The 24,030-nt window shown below is 58.9% G+C and overlaps 1 protein-coding gene across 7 annotated transcripts; it reads left to right on the top strand.

Moving 5' to 3' along the window:
- The first annotated feature begins 3,290 nt into the window (after positions 1-3,290).
- Positions 3,291-21,202, top strand: EXOC3L4 (exocyst complex component 3 like 4). Of its 7 annotated transcripts, none has more exons than XM_066275970.1 (13): positions 3,291-3,426; positions 6,199-6,334; positions 6,747-7,221; positions 8,470-9,121; positions 10,077-10,188; positions 10,419-10,541; positions 10,928-11,028; positions 11,258-11,338; positions 13,188-13,302; positions 13,823-13,942; positions 14,026-14,178; positions 14,782-14,903; positions 15,107-15,954. In XM_066275970.1, exons 3-13 carry the CDS (start codon positions 6,807-6,809, stop codon positions 15,576-15,578), a joined length of 2,466 nt encoding a protein of 821 aa, XP_066132067.1. In that variant the 5' UTR covers positions 3,291-3,426; positions 6,199-6,334; positions 6,747-6,806; the 3' UTR covers positions 15,579-15,954. The 7 variants fall into 7 exon arrangements, with proteins under 7 accessions (XP_066132067.1, XP_066132073.1, XP_066132070.1 ...); XM_066275971.1 differs by lacking the exon at positions 3,291-3,426 and adding an exon at positions 3,993-4,131; XM_066275975.1 differs by lacking the exons at positions 3,291-3,426; positions 15,107-15,954 and adding exons at positions 4,140-4,375; positions 21,058-21,202 and having other exon boundaries at positions 14,782-14,907.
- Positions 21,203-24,030: the final 2,828 nt, after the last annotated feature.

Raw genomic sequence — 24,030 nt, 5'->3', positions numbered from 1 at the left:
GAATAAGGCACCTTCTCCAACCTGTCTTCCTTCTAAAAAATAGCCCACCTCCCCAGCCAAATGCAGGAGAGGGGGAAGGCAGAAGTGCTGGAGTTTGCCTGGTAGCCTAGGAGTCTGCTTGACTTTCAGCTTGGAGACCCCATGGGCCCCATACACAGGCCTCGGACGCCTCGGTGGGCCTTCTGCCAGGAGAGGTGTTGGACTGTCCTTCGAGGCCCTTCCTGTCCTCTTCCTTCAGCCCTTCCTGTCTCAACGCCAAGGGGAAGGGAAAGGGGGGGGTAGACCATTCACAAGAAGTGTTGCCAGGACTTGCTCACACTTGGCATGTAGGGCAACGGACCTGAGCGAGCAGGGGTGATTTCCGGGTTCCTGACGTGGAACGTCAGGTGGGCAATGGTGCCATACACACAGGCTTCATCCTCACCCCTCCTAGCCAGCGTAACACCCATTTCAACACAATTTCCCCAATGTCGCACGGCTGACAAATAGCCGAGGTCAGAATCCCAAGCCTGAGACCAAAGTCTGGCGGTGCCCACAATGCCACGCTGGAGCTCACCACGTAACAGGGCAGGTCTTGGGTGGAGGCGACCCGTAATCGGAGATGCCAGGACCAGAGTGTGCCCTGTGAGCTGGACGGAGGAGGGTCAGCCCCAGGGAGCCAGCCCCGTGAGGGCGGACAGGACAGCTCAGCCCTGCCACCTGCTCCACGGACCAGCTCAGCCCTGCCACCTGCTCCACGGACCAGCTCAGCCCTGCCACCTGCTCCACGGAACAGCTCAGGAGCCCACAGCCATCAGGACTTGGAGCCTCTGCTTTTGTTTTGTTTTTTAATTTATTCATTGATTTTAATATTTATTTTTTTAAGGTTTTATTTATTCATTTTAGAGAAGGCGGAGGGGGGAGGAGCAGGAAGCATCAACTCCCATATGTGCCTTGATTGGGCAAACCCAGGGTTTCGAACCGGCGACCTCAGTGTTCCAGGTCGAGGCTTTATCCACTGCGCCACCACAGGTCAGGCTATTCATTGATTTTAGAGAGAGAGGAAGGGAGAAAGACACACATGGAGCTGTTCCTCTATGTGCCCCGACGCGATGGAACCAGCAACCTTTGCATATCAGGACGAGGCTCTAACTGAGTTATCTGGCCAGGGCTGGACTTGGCATCTTTAAATCCAGCGGGGCGCCAGTGCCACTCACCGCCCCTCGCCCAAGCATATGTGCCTGGCAGGATGGTAAGGGCGCGGTGGGTGGAGGGTGGGAGGTGGTGCCAGAGACAGACACCCCGCCCACGATTGAGCCCCGCCCCTTCTGCCCAGCGCTTTGGAGATGGGCCACCTAATATTCGCAGCGTTCACCTTGGAGAGGTTGACACTCAGACAGAGGCACTGCCTCCTGCCGGGCCCGCAGCCAGTTAGGGGCAGAGGATGGAGCCCAGGTCTCCCGTACTCAGAGCCATCTCTGCGGGCGAGCCCGCTGCAGTGAAGATGGAATTTGCTACCTGCCTCTGGCTGCCACATTCTGGGTGAGAAAGCCTAGCTTCCCAGAAGCTCCGGATGAGGGTCTTTGTCCTGCCCTTCCTGACCTGGGAGCCACGTCCTCCACTGAGGCGAACCCATTTGATCCCAACAGCAGCCTCATATTCTTTTTTTTTTTTTTGTACTTTCCTGAAGTTAGAAGTGGGAAGACAGTCAGCCAGACTCCAACATGCGGCCAGTTGGACCACTAAGCCATGGGCCAGGGCCCAACAGATCGCTGTTTCTCTCGCTCCCTTCCTCTCTTTCTCTAAAATCAATAAATTAAACATTTTTTTTTTGCCCTGGCCAGTTGGCTCAGCGGTAGAGCATTGTCCCAGCGTGCGGATGTCCCATATTCGATTCCCGGTCAGGGCACACAGGAGAAGCGCCCATCTGCTTTTCCACCCCTCCCTCTCCTTCCTCTCTGTCTCTCTCTTCCCCTCCCGCAGCCAAGGCTCCATTGGAGCAAAGTTGGCCCGGGCGCTGAGGATGGCTCCGTGGCCTCTGCCTCAGGTGCTAGAGTGGCTCCTGTTGCAGCAGAGCAACGCCCCAGATGTGCAGAGCATCTCCCCCTGGTGGTCATGCCGGGTGGATCCCTGTCAGGGGCAGGCGGGAGTCTGTCTCTCTGCCTCCGTGCTTTTCAATTCAGAAAAATAAAAAAAAAAAGTTTTTTAAATGAGGCCAGTAGGGTGGGTCCTAATCCAATATAGCTGGTGTCCTTATGTGAAAAGGAGACACGCAGACATACCCAGAAGGAAGTCCATGAGAGGACACAGGAAGAAGATGGCCACATACTCGCCAAGGAGAAAGGCCTCAGGAGAAACCAGGCCTGCACACACCTTGATCTCCGGCTTTCAGCCTCCTAAGCTGTGAGAAATAAACGTGCATTATTTAAGCAGCCCCTGGCCTGTGGCTCTGTGTTTGGCAGCCTTTGGACACCCACCCACAAACATGTCTCTGTTCTCCAAGCACCCGGCACAGGGCACCTCCCCTGCATTGTCCCCCGCCCTAGTGGCTCCAGCCCAGGTGGGACAGGCCTGGATCTGTCCTCCCTGGATTTTCCCTAAGTTTTTTTCCTAGTATTCTAGCACTGGAATCTCCCCACAACAATGTGGGGTCTGCCTCTTCTGGGAAGTCTCAGTGTCCCTCCCCACAAAATTCTCCGTCCTGACCCCACGGGGAAGGAGGGGGGCCGTGCCCCCCATCCATCCAGCTCAGGTCCCCCATCCCACACCTCTGCCCACATGCTGACCCCGGCCCAGAAAGCCACCCCTCCGCAGCACAGTCAGTCCACCAGGGTTTCCCTTCCCCCAGCTCCCGAAGCCTCTTTGACAGCTTGTGGCTTCCAATGTTTCCTTTGCTGTCACTGTGTCCCCCCACCACCCCCAACGAGGGCTACATGTCTGCTGTCTTGCCTCTCAGCGCCAGGCAGGGGCTCTCAGAATGAGCTTGGCCGGTCGGCTTGATGCTGGCACCTCTGTCCTATAGGGAGGGGTCCTCCCAGGCTCCCAAGCTGTGGGCCTCCTGGCTGGCCTGGGCTGACCACAAGAGGAACCGGCGGTAGGAGTAGTCCCCCGCAGGGTGCTGCCTTCTGAGTCCTCCGTCCCAAGATCTCTGAACCTCAGTCTGAGCCCGGAATCAAAGGTTGGAGAGATTGTCTCTGGAATGGAAGGGGTGGGAATGCTTCTGAAAGTGAAAGCATGGGGTTGGGGGTGGAGGGTGGGGCTAGGGGTGGCGCTGGTGGGCCACGGCTGGAGCTGGCCGGCTGGCTGCCGCTGGGAAGTCCCAGCTGTTGGTCACTCACTGTGGCTGTTCCAGAGGTGTCTCTGCCGGGGCTGGCTCTGAGGGTCCCACTAGGCCGCTTCTCCTGGTGGCTGTGTTCTGCCAGGGCCCAGCGTCTACCTTCTCAGCAGGTACGTTCCTTCTCTGCAGGTGGAGCAGGAGTGCCATGGGGCACTGTGGCCAGTGGGCGGGGACTCAAGGGACTGAGGACAATTCCGGTTCTGCTAGTGGCCTTCGAGGCTAACGGCCTCAAGCTCAGAGCCCAGGCCAGAGTGCCGGCCAAATCACAGTGGACACACAGACATGCAGAAAGCAGACAAACACGGAGATAAAGACATGCAGGCGGGCACAGACAGACACACGGCTCACAGAGAGAACCCCTCACCGACCCTCTGATCAGAGGTACACACAAGGAGACACGCTTAGGCCAACACACAGCTGTGCAAAGTCCATACACAGAGAAGTGTGGACACAACCATATTTACACCCAGAGGCTTACACTTCCACATTGGATTGCTTATCTGTTTTCCTTGGGCACCTGCCGTGGACTAGCCCTGGGTGGGGCTGGGTCAGGACCTTTCCCTGCCCTGGAGGGGTCCAGGTCAAAGGGCAGTTGCAAGATACAGACCCTGCAATTGCCCCTCAGCCATGGGAGAAGGAATGCCCAGGGCCAGACCAGACTCAGATCGGGAAGTGCTGACTGTGCTCTGGGCCTCAGCTGGTCCAGGAAGGCTTCTTGGAGGAGGAGCCACTCATGCTGAGCTGGCAGCTGCAGAAGGTGGGGGTGAGGTTACCTTTAGCCAAGGGAACAGCCAGTGCAAAGGTGTGGAGGAGAGGTGAGTGCTTCTGAGTGGTCAGAGGCGGTGAGCAAGTGGGAGAAGAAGCCAGAGGGGCCTTGGACACCCAGCTGAGGAGGAGTCTGCGTCTCTGAGGCTGATGGCAGCCTCCTGGGGTTTTATGTTTCATGGCTATCAAGGGGGAGACTTTTAAGTGCCTCTGAGCAGACAGGCGGTGCGGCACAGCCCAAGGACGCCTCAGATGGAGGAGCAGGCACCAGCACCCCTGGGTCCTGCGATCCAGGTCAGATTTGGAGAGCAAGGGTGAGGGTGTGCCAAGAGAGGGAGCAGCCTGAGCAAAGGCAGGGACGCTAGACATGTGGGGGCCTGAGAGGTGGCCCAGAAGGCCGGATGGGCGCAAGTGAGGGGACCTGGAGGGGAGGCTGGAGAACATTTGATCCTGGATGGGGGGCTCTGAATGCCAAGCTGTGGGCCCGGGCACAGCCCCAGGGGCTGTGGGAAGCCACAGCAAGGCTTAAATAGGGGAGTGACCCAGCTGACTTGGGCATTGGGAAGGTCAAGAGGGGCTTGGGAAGCTGCAGGAGCAGGGTCACAGGGGGGCGGAGGGGCCGGCTGGAGGCCCCAAGGGATCTCCACTATAGCTCTGGTTTGGGATGAGGGTGGTTGAGGAGGCTGGGGGGACAAATAACCACCTATGAGACCCAGCCACCAGCTGCCCCTCTTTCCCCCAGAATGTGTTTCTAGGCTTCTAGGAAGACCTTTAAGTCTGATCCCACTCCTGGCATCTGGGAGCTGCCCCCACCTTGGGTCCCTCTGCCTTGAGAAAGGGTTCTTTGGACAGCAACAACCTTGACCCGCCGGTTCTGGGACAGAGAGGGGAGGGGTCTGATCTCTGCTTCCAGGTTTCCAGACAGACCTGGGCTGGTCCAGCTCTCCACCCCTGAGCTGTGTGGCTTAAGGCAAGACCCTGCCGATCTCTGAGCCCGTTTCCTCGTCTAGGGAGCGGGGTGAATGACATCCTGCAGCTTGCTGTCCCGGGGATGTGATGAGCGCCAGGCATTGGGCTGGGCACACAGCAGGCACTTTCTAAGTGTGAGCTCTTCCGAGCCACAACAGGGCTTAGCTTGTCCTTTCCCCACAACCCCCTGGTGACAGCCTGGAGCACAGGTGGGCAGAGCAGAGCTGGGACAGTTCTCAGTCACCACTCCTGCCCTGCTGGGTGCTGAAGGGCACCAGGGAGTGGGGAGTGGAGAAGACACCTTATGAAAATACTTTGCCTTGTGCGGGTCAGTCTGAGTCAGGGCAGGGTCCCTGATTCCTGGTGCCAGAGGAGGACGCTGACCTGAGGTCGGGGCGGGGCTGATAAGGCCCCCATCAATCACATGGACCTGCCCCTCCCTCAGTGGAGCCTCCTTCTAGCTGCCCAGTAGCCCCTGGGAGAGGAAGGTAGGCCTCTGCTGGCCCCCTGTATATCTGGCTCCTGGACAGACATTTCACTGGAGGGAGTGGGGGTGGGCGACGGGCTGGGCCCGGTCCTCACCAGGCAAACCATGGCCTGGGGCAAGGCTGTTCCCACCCAGTGTCACCCAAGGATCAGGTGCCGGCTCCAACCTGGCCTTTGTCCCGAGGGCGGAGGAAGGGGAACCTGGAAATGAGCTGGGGACGCAGCCTCTTGGTCAGCGTCCTCAGCAGGTCCTGCCATTGCTTTGGCCCCAGTTTCTCCAAGGCTCATCTAAAACCTTGCGGACCTAAACCACTAGGCCCACCCTTGCTGGGACCCCCTGGCCAGCAGGCAGAGGAGGTTGTATCCTCTCTCCCACCCCTAGCTTAACTTAAAGCCACAGTCCCACAGAGCCATGCGGGACTGGAAGGGAATGTGGGCAGAGCCCGGGGGGCCTGGTGGGAGAGAGCCTGAGCTCTGGATGGGGCAGGGACAGCCTCTGTCCTGCACCCCCACACCCTAGGGACCCCTCCCTCACTCCCTATGGGATGGGGACCAGAGCACACAGTAGGAGGGGAGCGGGAGGAGGGAGATGTAATGGGTAAGAAACTGCTGTTGACCTGATTAAATATAGACCAGTGGCTCTTCCCACCCTCTCCCCCCAGCTGACTGCAAGTCCCTGATAAGCTGCGGTGGTGGCCTGGTAGCCTTTGAGATACCCTGAGAAGGAGGTGGCCTACTGAGGGAGTCTCTTAGAGCCCCTTTGAGAAGAAGCAGTTAGGCCTGATAGGCTGAATAGGGGTGAGTTGAGGGCCCTGGGGGTGGGGGGTGGTAGGCATTTTAGGCTTAAGAAGCTAAGATCCAGGAAGGGCTGGATGTGGTTTCTGGGTCCAGCCAGGGGCTGTGGGCTGGACGGGGACCCAGAAACTGCGTGCTCAGTTCCCCTCTCCAACTCTGGTGGAGGGTCTGGCCGGGCAGAACCCGTGAGCATGAGCACCTGGGGGAAACTCTAGGAAGGTGGTGTCAGGGAAGGCTTCCTGGAGGAAGCAGCTGTCTACATCTCAGTGCTGCCTGCAGCCTGGCACAAAGACAGCACTGGCCATGAAAGCTGCCTAGTGACACTCCATTTTGACAGCTTGGGGCTCACCTCCCGGGGGAAGCTTCCCTGACCAGGCTCCACAGGGCTCTCACGGATTTCTGTTCTGCTCCACAGGACTGGGCACCCTCAGAGCTCCTGAGCCTCCTCTGCACCCCCAGCTCTCCTGCTACTAAGATGTCAACATCTCAGACAGTGACTTTAGGGCCAGAGCTGCAGAGCCCCAAGGAGCCTGTGGGGCCACAGACCCCAGTGCAGGGCACTGGGAAGACAAGCAGCCAGGAAGCACCCAGCACCCACCGTGAGGACTTGAGGCTGGGCCTGGGCACCTTCCGGCGGGCCCTCTCCCGGGTGAGCTGGCGGGCCTCAGGCCGGGCCGCCGAGGAGGAGCCAGGCCCACTCCGGCGTGGCTCCCGCTTTCTGTTCCGATCCTTACGGCGCACCCTGGATGACAGCCCGGCTGCACACCAGTGCCAAGCCTCCGCTGTGCCAGGGGCATCCCATGGCCCAGAGGTGCCCTCCAGGGTCACTGCTGGGGTCAGGCGACAGTCATCGACCAGTGCGGGGCCTGAGGAGCTGGAACCTGATGGAGGTGAGGGCTTCTCAAACAACACTAAGCCTGGGAGGGAACTGAGGCCAGAGGGCGGAACAGGGGCTCAGGCTTCCCAAGAGCTCCCCAAACCGCCATCCCCGCACAACTGCATTTTAAGTTCTTCCAGCATCTCAAAAAGGGGACCTCCATTTGAGCACACGAGAAAAGCGAGGCTCGGAGAGATTAAGGCACTTGCTTCAAATCTCAAAGCTGGGAAGTGGAGAAATGGGATTTGAATCCAGATTTGCACGGCTCTGGTACCTTGGTCTCTTCACAACCTTCCTGGCTTCTGGCTGAACTAGAGAGATGAACAAAGCACTGCCTCCCCCCCTTTTTTTGTATTTTTTTTCCAAAGTTTGAAGCAGGAGGGCAGTCAGACTCCCACATGCGCTCGACAGGAGTCCACCCGGCATGCCCACCAGGGGGCGATGCTCTGCCCATCTGGGCTGTTGCTCCGCTGCAATCACAGCCATTCTAGCGCCTGAGACAAAGGCCATGGAGCCATCTTTGGTGCCTGGGCCAACTTTGCTCCAATGGAGCCTTGGCTGAGGGAGGGGAAGAGAAAGATAGAGAGAAAGGAGAGGGGGAGGGGTGGAGAAGCAGATGGGCACTTCTCCTGTGTGTCGGGAATTGAACCCAGGACTTCCACATGCCGGGCCAATGCTCTACCACTGAGCCAACCGGCCAGGGCAGCACTGACCCTCTTAAATCATAGGCTCCTGGAGGGGAAGTCAGGGGGGCTGCCCAGGAGAGGACACACAGGAGTGGGGCCCTGAAGGGAGGTGTGCTGGAGGAGGTGGAAGGCTCCCGGGGTGCCGGCTGGCCCAGAGCATGGTGCAGTACCCAGTGCTCACGCGGGATACGGGCCAGGAGCCTGGGCGCTGGCTCACACAGCCTGAACTCTGACCCCCATTGGACCTACAGTAGGACTGCACTCGAGGCCACCGGGTCCAGCTCGGCAGAGCTGGGGGCGGGGACGGGAGCCGGGCTGAAGGGAGAGGAGGAGCCAGGGAAGGCAGGGGCTGACCCAGGGGGCTGTTTGCACTCAGGCCTCAGGACTAGGGTTCTGCCTCTTCCAACGTGATTTCCGTTGGTCGTTGGTCGTTGTCGGGGATCTTGCTTCTTGAGCAGCCATCGGCTGAGCAGCCCAACTTTGGATGGGTCAGATGGGGCAGGGTGTGGAGGGAACTACAGGCCCACTGGGGCGGGCCCCTCACTGCCCCTCTCCTTGCTTGTCCTCGCAAAAAGGCAAATCTGTGGCTGATCTCATTACCGAGGGGCAACTGCTGGCGGCCTTCGAACAGCTGCAGCACCTGGAGATGTTGCTGATGGCCGAGAAAGCTTCACATACTTTCGAGCAGGACCCCACGGGTTTCGCACGGCGTGCCATGGACGTGTGCCTGCACTACGACGGGCTGGCCTCGGAGATCAGCAGCATCGTGCGCGAGACGCTGGGCCCTGACGGCGTGGACGCGGCCGCGCTGGCCGAGCTGGCCCACGTGGTGCGCGCGGAAGAGGAGGCTCACCCGGTGACCCCTACCGACGGCGACTTCCTGCGTACGCCACGCCGCTGGCGCCAGCACTGGGAGGATGCGGTGCGGCGGAGCGCGCAGGAGCGAGTGCGGCAGGCGGGCACCCGGGACGCACCGGAGGTAGCCCAGGGCGGATCGGGCCTGGCTCGACTTCTGGCGGAGATTGGCGACTTGGTTCGCCGCGACCTACGGAAGGTGCAGCTAGAGGTGCAGCCCGCTTATGCGGCCGCCGGCTTCCCGGCGTGGGAAACCTACCTGCGCGCCTACCACAGCGCGGTGGCCCAGCGCCTCCAGGAGCTTGCGCACGACGCCCGCGGCTGCGAGCAGCTCTACATCTTGCTGGACTGGGCCGCCAATGTTTACGGCAGGTGAGGTCCCAGCCAGGGCCTCATGAGGGCGGGGAGGGGCTGCCACTGCCTACCCCGAGGCCATCGGAAACCACTTGGAGGAGCGCAGGGCACCTTTCCTACCTGGGAAAGGGCTCGGGATTGGACGTGGTAATTGCCAGGGAGCTTCGACATTCTTTCCTCCCAGTTCTAGGCCATGGTACCTCTGCCACGGTTTTCACAAGGGACCACCCATGCGCCGGTTCCTGAAACTGGAAAGCATCAGAGGGAAGGTTCCTACCTAGGCATGAATCCAGTCAGAGGGCCTATGCTTGGCCACAGGGTGCCTTTAAGTGAATTAGAAAAGGGCACTCCTCCAGGCAGGACACAACCGCGGGCTCACAGCCACCCTACGTGGGTCAGATTTTACCCCTCTTCTCCCCTTTGGATGACCACCGAGGAGCAGGGCACAGACTGCCCGGCCGGCCCGTAGCTCTTCACAGTGTGGTGTAGATTACGTAATCCACTGAGTGCTGCCCAGTCCCACAGGCAGGAGAGGGTGCCTGAAGTCTCGGGCATGTTAATTGGCTGTGTGTCCTCAGGCAGCCCCTCGCCCTTCTCTGGGCTTCCCTAGTGTGGACTGGATAATGGCATTGTGGTGCAGGGGGTGTTTAAGAGTTCAGTTTTCGGTGTACCTGGACCATGAGGGTATCTTCCGAGGCAGCCTGGCCAAGGCCCATCGGGACAGCTGTTCTTATGCATTCTGTGCACACACCACTGATTGCAAGTGCCAGGAAATCCAGCAGTGAAAAGCTTGGGGGGTGAGGTGGGGTTGGCAAAGAATCCTAGAGGACGGGATTGGGGGCAGAGTGTGTGATCAGAGACCCAGGTTCCGGACCCTGCAGATAGATGGTGGCGATGGTGTCAGGCTATGAGCCTGAACAGAGGAACATGGGGAACAGCTGCTGCCTCATCAGCCTCCCACCCTGACTTCCAGTCCTAATTTCCTGGGCGCCCCGGACTTGACTCTGTCCACGGAGCCGCTGCCCCCGCTTATGGCACCAGAAATGTGGGCCCAACTGGAGAGCGACTACACCAGCTTCCTAGAGGTTAGGCTGGGGCAGGGCCAGGTTGGAGGGGGCGGGACATCGGTTGGGGGCAGGGGCAGCCCCACTGTAGGGAGGTGCGGTGCCCACGGTCACGATCACAGGCAGCAGCTTGTGCCCTGGCTGGGTGTCCTTTGTCTCCGAGGGTGCGTGATGGGGGTCAGAATGTAGGGGACATCCAGATCTTCTTCCTGGGGGGGGTCTCACTGTGCCCTCTTTTCTACCCCACAAAGACCAAGATCGCCAGCTGCTTCGATGGCATCCTGGAGGTAGAGCAGAGCTGCTGGGCAGCCGCCAAGGCCCCCGACGTGCTGCAGGGCCGTTACCACACGCCGCTGTCCAACGAAGTCCACATGGTGCGGGCCGGGGGGCGGCAAGCAGGGAACGTACGCTTGGCCTAAGGCAGTGTTTGGTCTCCCTTGAAGTAGGGACACCCAAAGCTATACAATCCAGTCCTCGCCTCCCTTCCCCCTTAGACGGGAGCTTGAAGACCCACGTGGGGTGAGAATGGGGACCCGGGCTTCATGGCCCGGTAGGGGGCACCAGGGCACAGCCCTCAGCTGGCAGGTGTCCGTGGGTATAGGGAATTGGGAGGGTTGACCGCACGTGGAGGCTTCTGGAAGCTGGAGCTGACACCATAGAGCAGGGTGGACTGGAGATGCCACTGGGCCATTAGGTAGGGGACAAGGGGCCTTAAGGTCCAGGGCTCTGATGCGGGTTCTGCGCATGCCATTGCTCGCAGCTGGTGGCAGAGCATGTGAAGGCTGCGAGGGCCATCTCTGCGGAGCTGGAAGCCACCACCTTGCAGATCTGCGCGAGGGAGCTTGGCCTCTTCCTGCCCAGGTGCGGGGGCATCCTGGGCCAGGGTATGGATAGTGGTCGTCCCTGGGGGAGGACCCATCCTGTTGGCTCAGAGCCCAAGATCTGGGACACGCGGGAGGGAGAAGCCTCATTCTAAGGCTCAAAGTCTAGGTGGGGACCAGCAAGGACGGGTGTTCCGAGGGGAGGGAGGATCCAGGGTCACAGCGCGGCCAGAAAGGCTCCCCAAAGCCTCTGCGTACCCCGCCCCCAGGTTTGAAAAGGCTTTTCTGGAGTCGGAGGCGGTGAGCGAGCCGCACCTGGGCGCCAATATCAACGCCTGTGAAGAGCTCAGGTGGGTGTCTCCTGCTCCTCCTGAGCAGTGCCCCAGCGCCGCCAGCAGGGGGCGCGCGAGCTCTGGAAACGGGGACACTGAAGGCTTCCTGGCTGCCTGTGCTGTGCAGAGAGGCCGAGAAGTTCTAATCGCCCCAGTCTCTGCCTGTTGCCTGCCTATCCTTCCCCGCCAATGCGGGCTCTATTTCTTTCCTCCATTCAGAAAAGTTCACTCCCTTTTCTGGGAAGCCCGACTATGCTGAGGTGGGGCCTGGGTCCCTCTGCCTCCAGGAGTGTCTTCCCCCTTCTCTGCCTTCCACCCCAAGCCAAGCCTCAGTGTCCCCCATTGTAGGCGCACCAAGTGCTATACAGGACAGCCAATATATTATGGGCACGGAACCTGAGCCATCCTGGGTTCAGACCCCAGCTCTGCCACTTGCTGGCTGTGTGCCTTGAGATAAATCACTTCCCCTTTCTGTGCCTCTTACCTGTCAAGTGGAGGTCAGAGCACCTGCTTCCTAGGACTCAGGGCCTCTTCGTGAGCACTTGTGATGTGCCATGCATTGTGCTTTTACTTTACCCACCTGAGGCATTTCATCCCAAGTGTGGTGTCCCCATCTACGGATGGGAAGGTGGAGGCTCAGAAAAGAAATGCCACTTGTCCATGATCTCACAGCCAGTACATGCTGAACCCGGAACTTGAACACTCTGTTGTCCCTATTATCTGCCTGGCCTGTCCATTCAACCCCCAGAAAACATTCTCCACCCCTTGGTAGGCAGGCAGCCTCTGGCCCCACCCCTGATGGAATTTTAGCCTGCCCTTCTGTGTCCCTGTACTGGCATAGCCTAGCTCTCACTTTTTGCAGTGAAATGGGGACATGTCACCTTCAGGGAGGCAGTCATGATGCTCAAAGAAGCCCCCTTATGCCCCCTGCCAGGCTCGATTGTTGTGCTGTTCTATCCAGGAGGGATAGAGGTTTGGTCCAGAGCTGCCACAGGGGAGCTCTGCCATGAGGCGGGACTGCCTCCACCATCCTGCCTACCCACCCCTCCACGATCAGTTCCTGGGGCTTTGGTGCTGTCTCCTCACTTGACTCTGCTCCCAGTGCTACTATATTGTGTGGCCCCAGGCCCTTCATTTTATAGTCTAATCAGTGGTCTGCAAACTCATTAGTCAACAGAGACAAATATCAGCGGTACAATGATTGAAATTTCTTCTGAGAGCCAAATTTTTAAAACTTAAACGATATAGGTAGGGGCCCTGGCCAGTTGGCTCAGTGGTAGAGCATTGGCCCGGCGTGCAGGAGTCCCAGGTTCGATTCCTGGCCAGGGCACACCGGAGAAGCATCCATCTGCTTCTCCACCCCTCCCCCTCTCCTTTCTCTCTGTCTCTCTCTTCCCCTCCCGCAGCCAAGGCTCCATTGGAGCAAAGTTGGCCCGGGCGCTGAGGATGGCTCTGTGGCCTCTGCCTCAGGTGCTAGAACGGCTCTGGTTGTGACAGAGCGATGCCCCGGATGGGCAGAGCATCGCCCCCTGGTGGGCATGCCGGGTGGATCCCGGTCTGGCACATGCAGGAGTCTGACTGCCTCCCGGTTTCCAACTTCAGAAAAATACAAAAACAAAAAAACAAAAAAAACCACATGTTAACGATATAGGTAGGTACATTGTTATTAACTTAATTAGGGTACTCCTAAGCTGGCTTTTGCCAGCACGTGGTATTTTGTGGAAGAGCCACTCTGCATGTGGCTCACGAACCATGGTTTGCCGACCACTGGTCTAAGGTGAAGGAACTTGCTAAGGCACCTAGCCGTCATGACTCCCAGCCTGCTCCCCCCTTGCCCCCTTTGTTACGTCTCCTGGCCCCTCCCCAGGACCAGTCTTCTGGCCAGGTTCCCAGGAGCCTTTGCGGAGCTGGAGAAGCCCCTGGTGGCTACAATCGGCGTCTTCCAGAAGCAGCTGCTCCAGGGTTTGCAGTGTGATGTGCAGGTGAGTGGCACGGGCCCTTCTCTCCCTACGTTCCATGCCCAGCAGGTGCCCCCTGTGCCCTGGAATCTGGGACCCAAGTTACAGCATTGCATCACTCCAGGGGCATTGCTAAGGGTGGTGTGTTGGGTGTGGGCAGGGGAGCCAGACAAGTTCCCAGCTGGGCAGTGATGGTCGGTCTCCACTTCTGGGAGACCACAGACCCAAGTCACCAGGCCCTTCACCCAGCAAGGCCTGGCTATAGGCTCAAACTCAAACCCTGGCCCCTGGAGCTCAGGGGTCATACGACGGGCCTAGTGGGATTCCTGAGAACGGCCTAGTGACATAATTTGTGGGAGGAGAGCTGTTTCCAGGGTACTGTGTAAAGAAGGGGATCAGACAGACCCAAGAATTTCTTCCTGTTGACAGACTGTCCTTAGGCCTGAAACATCCCTGTAAGGAACCATGTGCTTGGTTCCGAGGGAGGGTCGGGAGGGTGAGGAAGGGTGTTTAGAAGATGCCCGCTCCTCACCCTCGCTCCCAGCCGCTCTTCAGGGCCCTGTGCACCAAGGCCTGGCTGACACAGGACACGCTACAGCCCATCATGGACAAAGTGGTGGTCTTTGCCCACCACCTGGAGCACGTGGTTCCACTTCGTGCGCAGGTATCTGGAAGGGGCGGGGCCCTGCTGGGTTCGTGCCTAAAGCCAGGCGGTGGACCCTGACACCCCACACCCCGACCACCCAGGAGATCCTGCAGGAGACGCACCGGTATGTGGTCCGCAAGTACCTGGCGCAGGCGCTGAGGCCACCGGAGCGGTTCCGGGGTGTTGAGCGCACGACTGGCTCCCAGAAGATGGATCTCGACGCCCAGGCCATTAGCAATACCTTCCAGAGCTTGGTAGGAGCATGGTCTGAGTGCCCCGGAGCGCTCGCCTCCACGGGGTTCTGGAGCCAACGGGATCTTCACTCATTTCAGCTCAGCCACTGCAAGAGCCCTGGGTTTTGGCAGAAGCGTCCCCCACCCACAGAGTCCACCAGCCGGGAGAGGGGCGGGTCAGGAGCGGTGCTTTGCATATATTTGCATATATTTTGGGAGAGAGTCGCAACCACACCTGATGGGCGGGGCTATGGGAGGCCTTGACTCCATCCCAGACCTCCAGCCTCTCGAGCTAAGGCACCTCCGCCCTACACGTAATACATTTCTCATCCCGCTGCTGGTCCCCCAATCGCTGTCTGACTCCAGGCAGGACTTCCAGGCCGGTCGGGACCTCAGTTTACCCATCAGAGCAGAGGAGGGAAGACACTGAGCTGTACTGTGCGGAGGGGTGATGACTATTGTGCTGTGGCGAGTCTACCATGCGGAGCCTCGCGTCCCCTTCCGCGGGGCCGAGCTGGGGGCTGCAGGGGGGGGCCGAGGATGCCCTAGTAGAGGGGCTGAGGCAGGGAGCCCAGGGAGCTCCAGGGGGAGGGAGCCAGCCTCAAATGCGTCCCGCCTCCGCAGGGCTCGGAGGCCACGTGGCTGGACCAAGCGATCCCTTGCGTGGCTGACATCTTGGGAGAGACTTACAAAGAGGACATCCAGCGGCACCTGGAGGCGCTCATCCGGAGCTACCCCGACATCAGGTCTGTTACACCCCCCCACTACTCTCGGGTTCCAACGCAGCGCTGCGGGGGGCCCTGAGGTCAGGGGATTCCGTGCCTTCCCTAGGGTCCTGGGGGGCATAGGTGAGCAGGTGAGAACCGAAGGAGACCTGAACTCATGGAGGAGCCTCCTGGGAAAGGGAGTTCCCCTCCTTCGTGACCTGTTCTCCGTATTTTTCGTTCAGTCCCGTGGTGAGATGGGGGAATCTGAATGGGGTCTGGCCTCTCCTCGGGTGTCTGATGGCGGAGACACGTCCCCGCCCCAGGAGTCTGAGGGAGACGTGGCCCTCACCTTCGGGACAAAGCCTGCTCTGGAAGCCCCAGCCAGGAGGAAAGAGGCTTTGCTCCCTGGGTTTGTGTTTGGGGGGGAGTGAGTCATCGAACTCCTGGAAATCCCAGCGCGAATCTCTTCATGACCTTGGAAATTCCGGGAAGGGGCTGGTGCAGAAAACCCTTTTTTGCCCTAGGCCCCTCCCCACACACACACACACACTAGCCCCCGGGGAGAATGCTGTCACTCTGACGCAGAGTCACCACACACTGTCCCTCCTGGCGCCCCCGGGGTTTCCCTGTCCTCAGTGGCCCTGCCCTCCCATGCTGCTGGGGGCAGAGCTTGGAGTCCCATGGGTGCTCAGTCTTGGAGGTGGTGACCAGTGATGCCCCCAGGTACCCCCCGCCTCCACGCTACCTTTCTCCTGGTTGTCCGGCTGCGGCTCTCAAAGAGGGGCTCCACTCCTTTCTGAGGTCCACGATGTCCCCTGGCCTGACCCGCCCTCTGTAGCCACACTACTCCCTCACTCCATGGTGTTTCCTGAGCCTCTTGGTAGGCTGTTTCTCCAGCTGGGTGGTCTCTTCTCCCCACCTTGCAGGGACCCTTCAGGGCCTGGCCAGCCCCTTCGGGAGCACGACTCCTGGCCTAAGACCAGGCTTCTGGAATGTGGGTGCATTCATGCTTCCAGCCCAAGCCAGGGGTTCCCCTGACCCAGGGCTGAGGAGTCACTGGAGGCCCTGGGTCTGCACTGAGGGCCCTGTGTCCCCGCAGGCGTGAACACGTGCTGGCCATCCTGGCCCTGCGCCGCCTGGGCCGCCGTCGGAACCAGGGCCTCCTGCAGCGTGCCCAGGACCTGCTGAGGGCCGCGGCCAAGGCGGGGGCCTCCGGGACCTCTGGAGGCCGCGTGCTCTTCGAGGAGATTGAAGTGCCCCGCTTCGTGAGCATGCTCGTCACTTGTGTCTAGTGCTCCTGGGCCTGCGCTGAGCTCACCTCAGGGCGGGGGCTGCAGGAGGTGGGGGGGGCAGGCACTGAGCCCCAAGTGAGGAGTCCAGAGATGCGAAGTCTCAGCCCCATCCCCAACAGGAAGCCCAGAGTCATGGAATTTTCACCCTCAGCCAAGCGTGGCTGTGGGGCCAGAGGAGCAGCAATGACAGAGGCATGTCAGGCATCTATGGGGGAGGACTGGGAGGCAGAGGCTGCCGTCCGTACTGCCCACCCCAAAGAGGCTGCCTTCCGTACTGCCCACCCCAAAGAGGCTGCCTTCCGAACTGCCCACCCCAAAGGCCTCCCTGCCTAGCTATCTGGCACCACCCCCCAGTCTGAGAGCGAAGAACAGAGTATTTTTTAAATAAATGTGAATTAAAATAGTGCCCCCCCCAAAGGAGGGGCAGGGCCCAGTTGGCCGGGAGCAGGAAGCCTGGGTTGCCATGTGCCGATGGGCTGGCTGAGCTGGGAGGTTCTGTGGTGACCCCATTTAGTGGATGGCCCTTTCCTGCCCACTGTACAGATGGGAAGACTGAGGCCAGCCCAGGGCTGGGAAGGAGCGCACCTGGGGCTGCAGAGCAAGGCAGACGCCGACCCTGGGATTCTTAGTCCTGGGCCTCCTGTTAGGAGTGAACCTTGCCCAGCAGGGGTGGGCCCTGCTTTGTCCTGTTCTAAGCCGGCCTAGGCCCCTCCCTGGGAGACAAAAGGCCAAAGTTTGTTTGGCAGCCGTAGGCGTTTGGGTTCCATGTGACATGTGAGAAGGACTTCCTGCTGCGGGGCTGCCCGCCGCTGCTGCACAGATGAAACCCAAGTATGGGGGCTGACCCCACAGGTCTCAGCCTCGGAGTTGGGAGCAGGGCTGCAAGGAGATCGCTCCAGTCTGCACCTGCACCCCCCCCCCATTCTTCTCTCTCATGGAAGTGAGAAGCTGGCACTGGAATTTGGCTCCAGCCTTAAGGTGAGGCTGCCGGGAAGCCTATTTGCATTGGCAGCCTCGGCCTTGACAGGGATCCAGGTGCTAAGATGAGGGTCACTGTGACAGGCAGTAGCAGGTGCCTCCCCCCAGCCCCCCTCTGCAGACGCCTCTCGCTGTTTCTCTGGGCCTGACCCTGACTGTGGCAGAGGTAGGGAGCAGGTAACTGCAGGTGGGCTCAGGTTCAAAGAACCCAACGAAGTTGAGTCTCCCAAGCACAGGACAAAGGTCCTTAAAAGGTGACCAGGCTGGGCAGGTGGGGGACATGTGTCTCCCAGCTCCTCCTGGGCCCATCTCGCTATACCATGGACCGTCAGTGGGCAGTGCCCAGGCAGGTCTGTTCTACAGCAGGGCTGGAGCACAGAGCCAGGGCTGAGTCCCGCTGGGACCCCAAAGGGGGTGGGAGCAGGTACTAGGGGTTGCCCCTCCATGTGTGCACAGGGGCTAGGGCCAGGTGGTGGGGGAGGGGAGGAGTATCCAGACTTCCCTGAATGGGGAATCTGGTCAGGGGAGGGTGGGTGAGGCAGGAATGAGGAAGAGGAGATGTTGGGGTTTGCAGGCTCCAGGGGCACCTCTTTCACTAGGGAGGGACAGGTGATTGACAGGTCAGCCTGACCGCACATCAATGGGCTGGGTGGGGTGGGCACTGGGAAGCCTTGATCTGGGCTGGTTCTGGTCAGGTTTTCCCCAGGGAGCCCCCACCACCTCTATTCCAGGCCTCTCACAAAGGGGACCCCTCCTGCAGCCCCTGGCCCTGACCCTGATCATTCTGGCCTCTCCTGAGCTCCTTGGCTAGAGTCTGAGGGTCTTGGGGCTGGTTTTCTAAGTCAGGCTGCAGAGATTGGGGGGGGGGGTCAGTCCTAGCTCTGCCACGTTCCAGCCATGAGACTATAGGCCAGTGCCTTTACCTCTGTGCTTCAGTTTTCCATCTGAAAAATGGGATGCTGTCTGTGACTCCCGGGCTAGGGAGGCTGAAGTAAGTGCCAGCCATAAAGCCAGGCCCTTGGCCTTCCTGTGACCCCATGATTCCAGGGGCCTGGCCAGGCCACGATCTGAAAGAAAAGGCCGGGAAGACCCAGGACACAGTGGCTGAGGCAGTGAAGGCTGAAGCGAGTGGGTCAGCGTGTGCGGAAGGCCCCCCTCGTGGTGCAGAAGGAAGGGTATGGGCTGAGACCTACAGTTGTCTTCCTAGCATTTCTAGGCCCAGAGACAGGAAGTTAGGGCTATCCTGGCGGGAACCTCTGTGCCCAGGTAGCTATGTGTGTCTGGTGTGTGTTCCTGTGCGCCCAGCAGTGTTCGGGGTCCGGAGTCAGCTTCCCAAGGCCAAGTGGGGATGAGCAGCTCTTAACACTGCAGCCAAGGAGGCTGGGGCCCACAGGGCTGGTCAGAGGTGGGGGAAGCCCTGGGATGGTTCGGCCCAGGGCTCTGGCCATTGGTCATTCTGCCTTGGGGCGGGGTGGGGGGGCAGTGGTGGAGGCTGTGCCCAGGACCCTGCCACCTTCCCTGTCCGCCAGCTCCTATGAGGCCTTGCTCAGAGCCCAGAGTGTTTGGCCATCCTGTTGTCCAGGCCAAACACGGGGGACTTGTTGACCAGGTTGTCTGGCTAGTAAGGAAGTGTGTGTGTGTGTGTGCTCCTGGAATGTGCCAGCTCCTGTCCGTGTCCAGAGGACAGAGGGACCTTGCCCAGTATCTGCGGTCCTCTAGTGAAGCAGGACAGCCAAGGAACATCTTATCTGCACCTCGAGCTGGGAACCTGGCCCCCGCCAGCTAATCCCTGGCCCCCTCCGCTTTGTGTGGCTCCCTCGGTTCTCTCTCCTCTCAGCTTGTCTTCCCCCAACACCTGCGTTTCCTGGGCTCCTTCCTGAACTAGGGGGATGTCTCTTCTCTCAGTCCCTGAGCCTGAGGGTCCTCAGGACGGCTTGCTCTGTGCAGTGTTGGGACTCCAGCCCAGGCCTGCCTGTGGGGAGGGGCAGTGAGAAGCTACAGAACCACAGCCTGTCACCCCAAGGGCAGTCTGGGGGGAACAGGAGGGGACTTCAGTGCCCACCTGGGGCTTGTACCCTCTATGGGCACCTCTCCTTCCTGGTGCCCAGCACCTGTTTGAGTGCTTTGTGTTGGACAAGCCCACAGGGCCATGCCACAGAGTAATGTGTTCAGGTCTCAGCTCTGCTCTCCTGCAGTTGGTGACACGGCGCTTTCCTCTCTGGGGCGCAGTGAGCACACCCTCTGGGGCTCGGGGTGAGTGAGATCCCAGTACCAAGGGCATGCTGCGAGTGGCAGTCAGTGTCCCCTCCGCGCCTGGACAGCCTCTCCCTCTTCCTTCCTCGCCTGGCGACCCAGGACTCTTCCTTCCTGTCCCGGGACCTCTTGGGACCCCTGTACACAAGGACAACCCACTCAGCAGGTTTTGGTCCCTGAAAGGCCCCTCACCACCGCCCGGGGGGTGGGGGAGAGGAGGCTGCTTGGTTCCTCGGGCTGTCTCCTGTCCCCAGTCTTCCTTTGCTACCACAAAACCCCTTTGGGGACCCCAGGGGACCCAGCCGACCAGAGGTTTCCCTACCCGGGTCAGTGTCTGTCCACCATCCACGCTCAGGCCTATGGGGGAAGGACCAGGCCTCCCGTACCCACTGCCCTTACTCCGCTGGTCCGTGTGGAGTGCTGGGCGGTGGGCTGGTGTGGGGCCCTGTGGCAAGGGGGCCAGGGCTCCGGGTCTGGGGGGTGGAGCCCCGCTAGGTGGCAGTGCAGCCCCCTCTTCCCGGCCTCATAGGAGTACCGTGCTGGGAGTAGGGAGCCAGCCCCTCACTGAACCAGTGAACGGCTGCCAGAGTCACGGCCCGGCCTCGCCGGGGACCCTGGCTCTAGTCAAATGCTTGGAAGGGATGGACACTTGGACAAGTCAGGCCCACACCTGGGCCCGCTCCTCTCCTGGGACCCGTGGGGCCTGGACAAGTCATCGCCAAGGCCCTTCTGGCCTTCCAGGCTGGGGGCACATCTATTCACACGCCTCTTAGCGGCTTGTTGAACGCATTCAATGTTTTCATTTGTCATTTTGCTCGTTTTGGGTAGTGATTCATTCACTCAGTTCAAAATTATAAAGGTACAAAAAGGATATAAAGTGAAAGGCCTCCTTATTTGCACCCCCACCCTCCTGCCCCTCCCTGGCGCAACCGGGATTCCTCCGGCCACGGGAGTTTGTAAACGGCGGGGCTCACCCAAGGAAAACTTGGAGGGTGGGGCTCAGGTGTGGGCGGAAGGCTGCGATCGCCCTGGTGGCTGGATTGAGAGGCCCGTCCTTCTTGAACCCTGTAGGAACTAAGTCCCCAGATAACGGGGTCTTAGGAAGGGAGGAATGCCATGAACAGCCCCGCTCTGTGTGTGATTGAAGCTTCCCCTCCTTCAGACGCAGGGGTTACGAATTAGCTTCTGGATTCAGAAGCCTCTGGGCTGGGATCCCAGCTCTGCACCTTCCTCGCTGTGTGTCTTTGGGCAAGTGACTCCACCTCTCTGGGCTCTATCTGCAGGTGCAAAATGGGGAGCATTAGTGGGAAAATGCACAGGTGGCTCTTTGAGGGCCCGGCTTACGGAAGCACCCCCACAAGCAGCACATGCTGTCTCCTGTAAGCCTTCCCTGGCAACCCCCAAAACACGTGTCAGCTCCGTTTCCAGGAGGGAAGACGACAGAGGCTCCGAGGGGTGAAGCCACACGTCTAGAAACACTGTTGTGGCCTTGGCCAGTTAGCTCAGTCAGTGAAGAGCGTCATCCCAAAACAACGAGGTTGAGGGTTCGATTCCTGGTCAGGGCACACACAGGAAGCAACCACGGAATGTACCACTGAGTGGAACAACAAATGAATGCTACCCTTACTCTCTCCTCTCTTTCTCCCTTCCTCTGTCTCTTAAAAAAAAAGAAAGAAAATGAGAAAAAGCCCTGCTGAATAGCTCGGTTTGTTGGCGAGTCATCCCGGAGTGCAGAGGTTGCCGGTTCGATTCCCCGGGTCAGGGCACGTGCAGGAGCAGCTCCATGTTCCTGTCTCTCTCTCCCTGCCTCTTCCCTACCCCCCAAAAAAACCCACTAAAATAAGAAAAGTAAAAGCACTGATGTAAATGATGGTCCCAGTGCCCTCGCCCTCGCTGGTACGCCTCCCTTCTCCAAAGCCTGGGCGCCCCGAGCTCGCGGGTGTCGGAGGAGGAGTGCCCAGCACCCAGGCTCCTTTCCCAGGTTCCAGAAAGGCACGGGCCCTTTGGTGGTTTGGGCAGCCTCCCCTCCGCTAGCCCTGGCCTGGCCCCACTTAGCCCTGCATTGCTCAAAAGAGTTCCTCCTTCTGTCATTGGGTAAAAGCCAGGGGTGAGCAAGGCTCCACAGCTGATTTCCGAGAAATCTTGCCGGCTAGGAGAAGGCTCCCAGGGCAGCCCCCGGCCTGAGGTGACAGGAGCTGAATTTAGCCATTTTACATCACCACCAAAAGCTATTATAAAAGGCCAGGCCTTTTTAGGAGAGAGGCTAGGCCTCTGGGTCTAGCGTGGAGAGTCCCTGATGCCCCAGAAGGGTGGTTCCTCCAGGAAGCCCTCCTGCACTGCACTCCTTGGAAGGCCATCATATTGAGGTCCCATTGCCCCAATGGACCCTGCAAAAGCCATTTCCCTTTACACCTCAGTTTCTCCATCTGCCAGACGCAAAAGGCAGTGTGTGGCCTAGCTTCCTCCTGGGAGGAAGAGGAGGAGCGGTTAAGATGTAAACGTCATTCCCTGGCCGGGTAGCTCAGTTGGTTGGAGCGTTGTCCCAATGCACCAGGGTGGCGGGTTAGACCCGCAGTCGGGGCATATACAGGAGTCATCCAATGAATGTGTAAATAAGTGGAACATCAAATTGATATTTCTCTTTCTCACTTCCTCTCTCCCTAAAACTAACAACAACAACAAAAAAAACATAAACATCTTTTGGGGGCAACTGCCCTCGTGAGAGAGGAGGCGCTGGGAGAATGGTTGCTGGTCAGCTCTCCTGGCCATCATGTGGTCTCTAAGGAGGTCAGCTGACTCCTGGCGCAGTTACAAGTGACTCCAAGCAAGGAACTTCTCTCGGGGAAGGCCCAGTGACAGTAGGGACCTCAGCATCAAGGCCACAGCCTGTGAGTGTGTTTACCCTTCTGAGACGTAGTCTTCTCATCTGTCAACAGGGGATACAACGGCTCTGCCCAGTGTGATGCAACCTCAGGGAACAAGAAGCCCCAGGAAGGGTCGCCCCAGGCCAGGGGACGGCCTATGATGTAAAGGCAGAAGCAGGACTGGAGAGCCAGGCAGTGGGAAGTGCAAGTCATTTCACAGAGGGAAGTGGGCCCTGACCCATGGAGGAGGGAGGAGCTGGGTGACATGCTGGAGTGCCCTTGTCTCCTGGTCCTGGGGAACCCACCCCATGGTCAGCACCACCCTTGTGATCAAAGCCACTGGCCAGGTCCTCATGGTGTAGCCAGGCCCAGAGACCCACAGCCCCTGCATTCCTGTGAGATCCCCCTCAGAGTCTGCACCTGCTGCCCCTGCCCCTGAATTCTGCTCTCCACTTTCCCCCTCTTCCGGGCATCCGCTCCCCAGCAAGACTCTCAGTCTCAGGATGGCACAAAGGGAGGACCAGTCGTCACACACAACCCTGTGCCGCGGGGCTGCCACAGAATGTGAGGGTGAAGACTCAACTCATGACAAGGTTCTGAAGTATTGGGATTTTTTTCTCTCTCTCAAAGATGAAAACAAAGTGGAAGGCAATAGAAACTTCTTTCTGCACCTGCATTTCCACATTGATCAACACCGGGGCGAAGAAATGTTTAGTAGAACTCCTGATTCCACTAACTGGCACAGGACTGGACTTATTATGCCTCAGTTTCCTCCATCTGGGAAAAGGGGATAATTGAGGAGTACCCACTTCAAAGGAGTTTTCTGATGAAAACAGTCAATGGCGTGCAAAGCACTTAGAACAGAGCCTAGCACCTGTGGAGGTCAACAAAAGTCAGCTGTTTACTCAAAAAGACTTGAAAGCAGGGTCCGAGGAGATGTTTGTGCTCCCAGACGCACGGCGCATTATCCACAGTAGCCAAGAGGTGGCAGCAATCCGAGTGCCCATTGACAGGTGAATGGATAGACAATGCCATATTATTTCCTCTTACAAAGGAAGCAAAGTCTGACGCATGCTACAACATGGATGAGCCTTGGGGACATTGTGCTAAGAGACAGAAGCCAGTCACAAAAGGACAAAGACTGTATGATTCCATTTCTATGAGGTACTCAGAAGAGTCAAATGGATAGAGATGAAAAGTCAGATGGTGGTTGCCAGGGGTTGGGGTGGTAGGATGAATTTGGGGGGGGGGGAGTTAGTGTTGAATGAGTTTCAGTTTTGCAAGGCGCAAAAAACGTTCTGGAGATGGCAGTTGTGATGGTGGCTGCACAACAGTGTGAATGTACTTAATGCCTCTGAGCTGTGTACTCAAAAGAAAACGGTCCATTTTGCCAGACCTGTGGTGTTGCAGTGGATGAAACATCAACTTGGAATGCTGAGGTCACCGTTTCGAGACCCTGGGCTTGCCTGGTCAGGGCACATACTAAGAGAAGCAACTGGGAGCTGTTGCTTCCCACTCTTCCCCCCCCCTTCTTCTTTCTAAATCTTTTTTTTAATGGTCTGTTTTGTTATGCATATTTTACCACAGTTTTCTCTCCCTCTTTCTCTCTCTCTCTTTATTTTTTGTATTTTTTCTGAAGTGAGAAGTACAGAGACAGAGAGACAGACTCCTGCATGCGCCCGACCAGGATCCACCCGGCATACCCACCAGGGGGCGATGCTCTGCCCATCTGGGGTGTTGTTCTGTTGCAACAGGAGCCACTCTAGCGCCTGAGGTGGA

Source organism: Saccopteryx bilineata, chromosome 4 (genome assembly GCF_036850765.1).
Source record: "Saccopteryx bilineata isolate mSacBil1 chromosome 4, mSacBil1_pri_phased_curated, whole genome shotgun sequence".
Lineage (NCBI taxonomy): Eukaryota > Metazoa > Chordata > Mammalia > Chiroptera > Emballonuridae > Saccopteryx > Saccopteryx bilineata.
The sequence above is the reverse complement of the archived record's forward strand: the minus strand, read 5'-3'. Positions and strand labels throughout refer to the sequence as shown.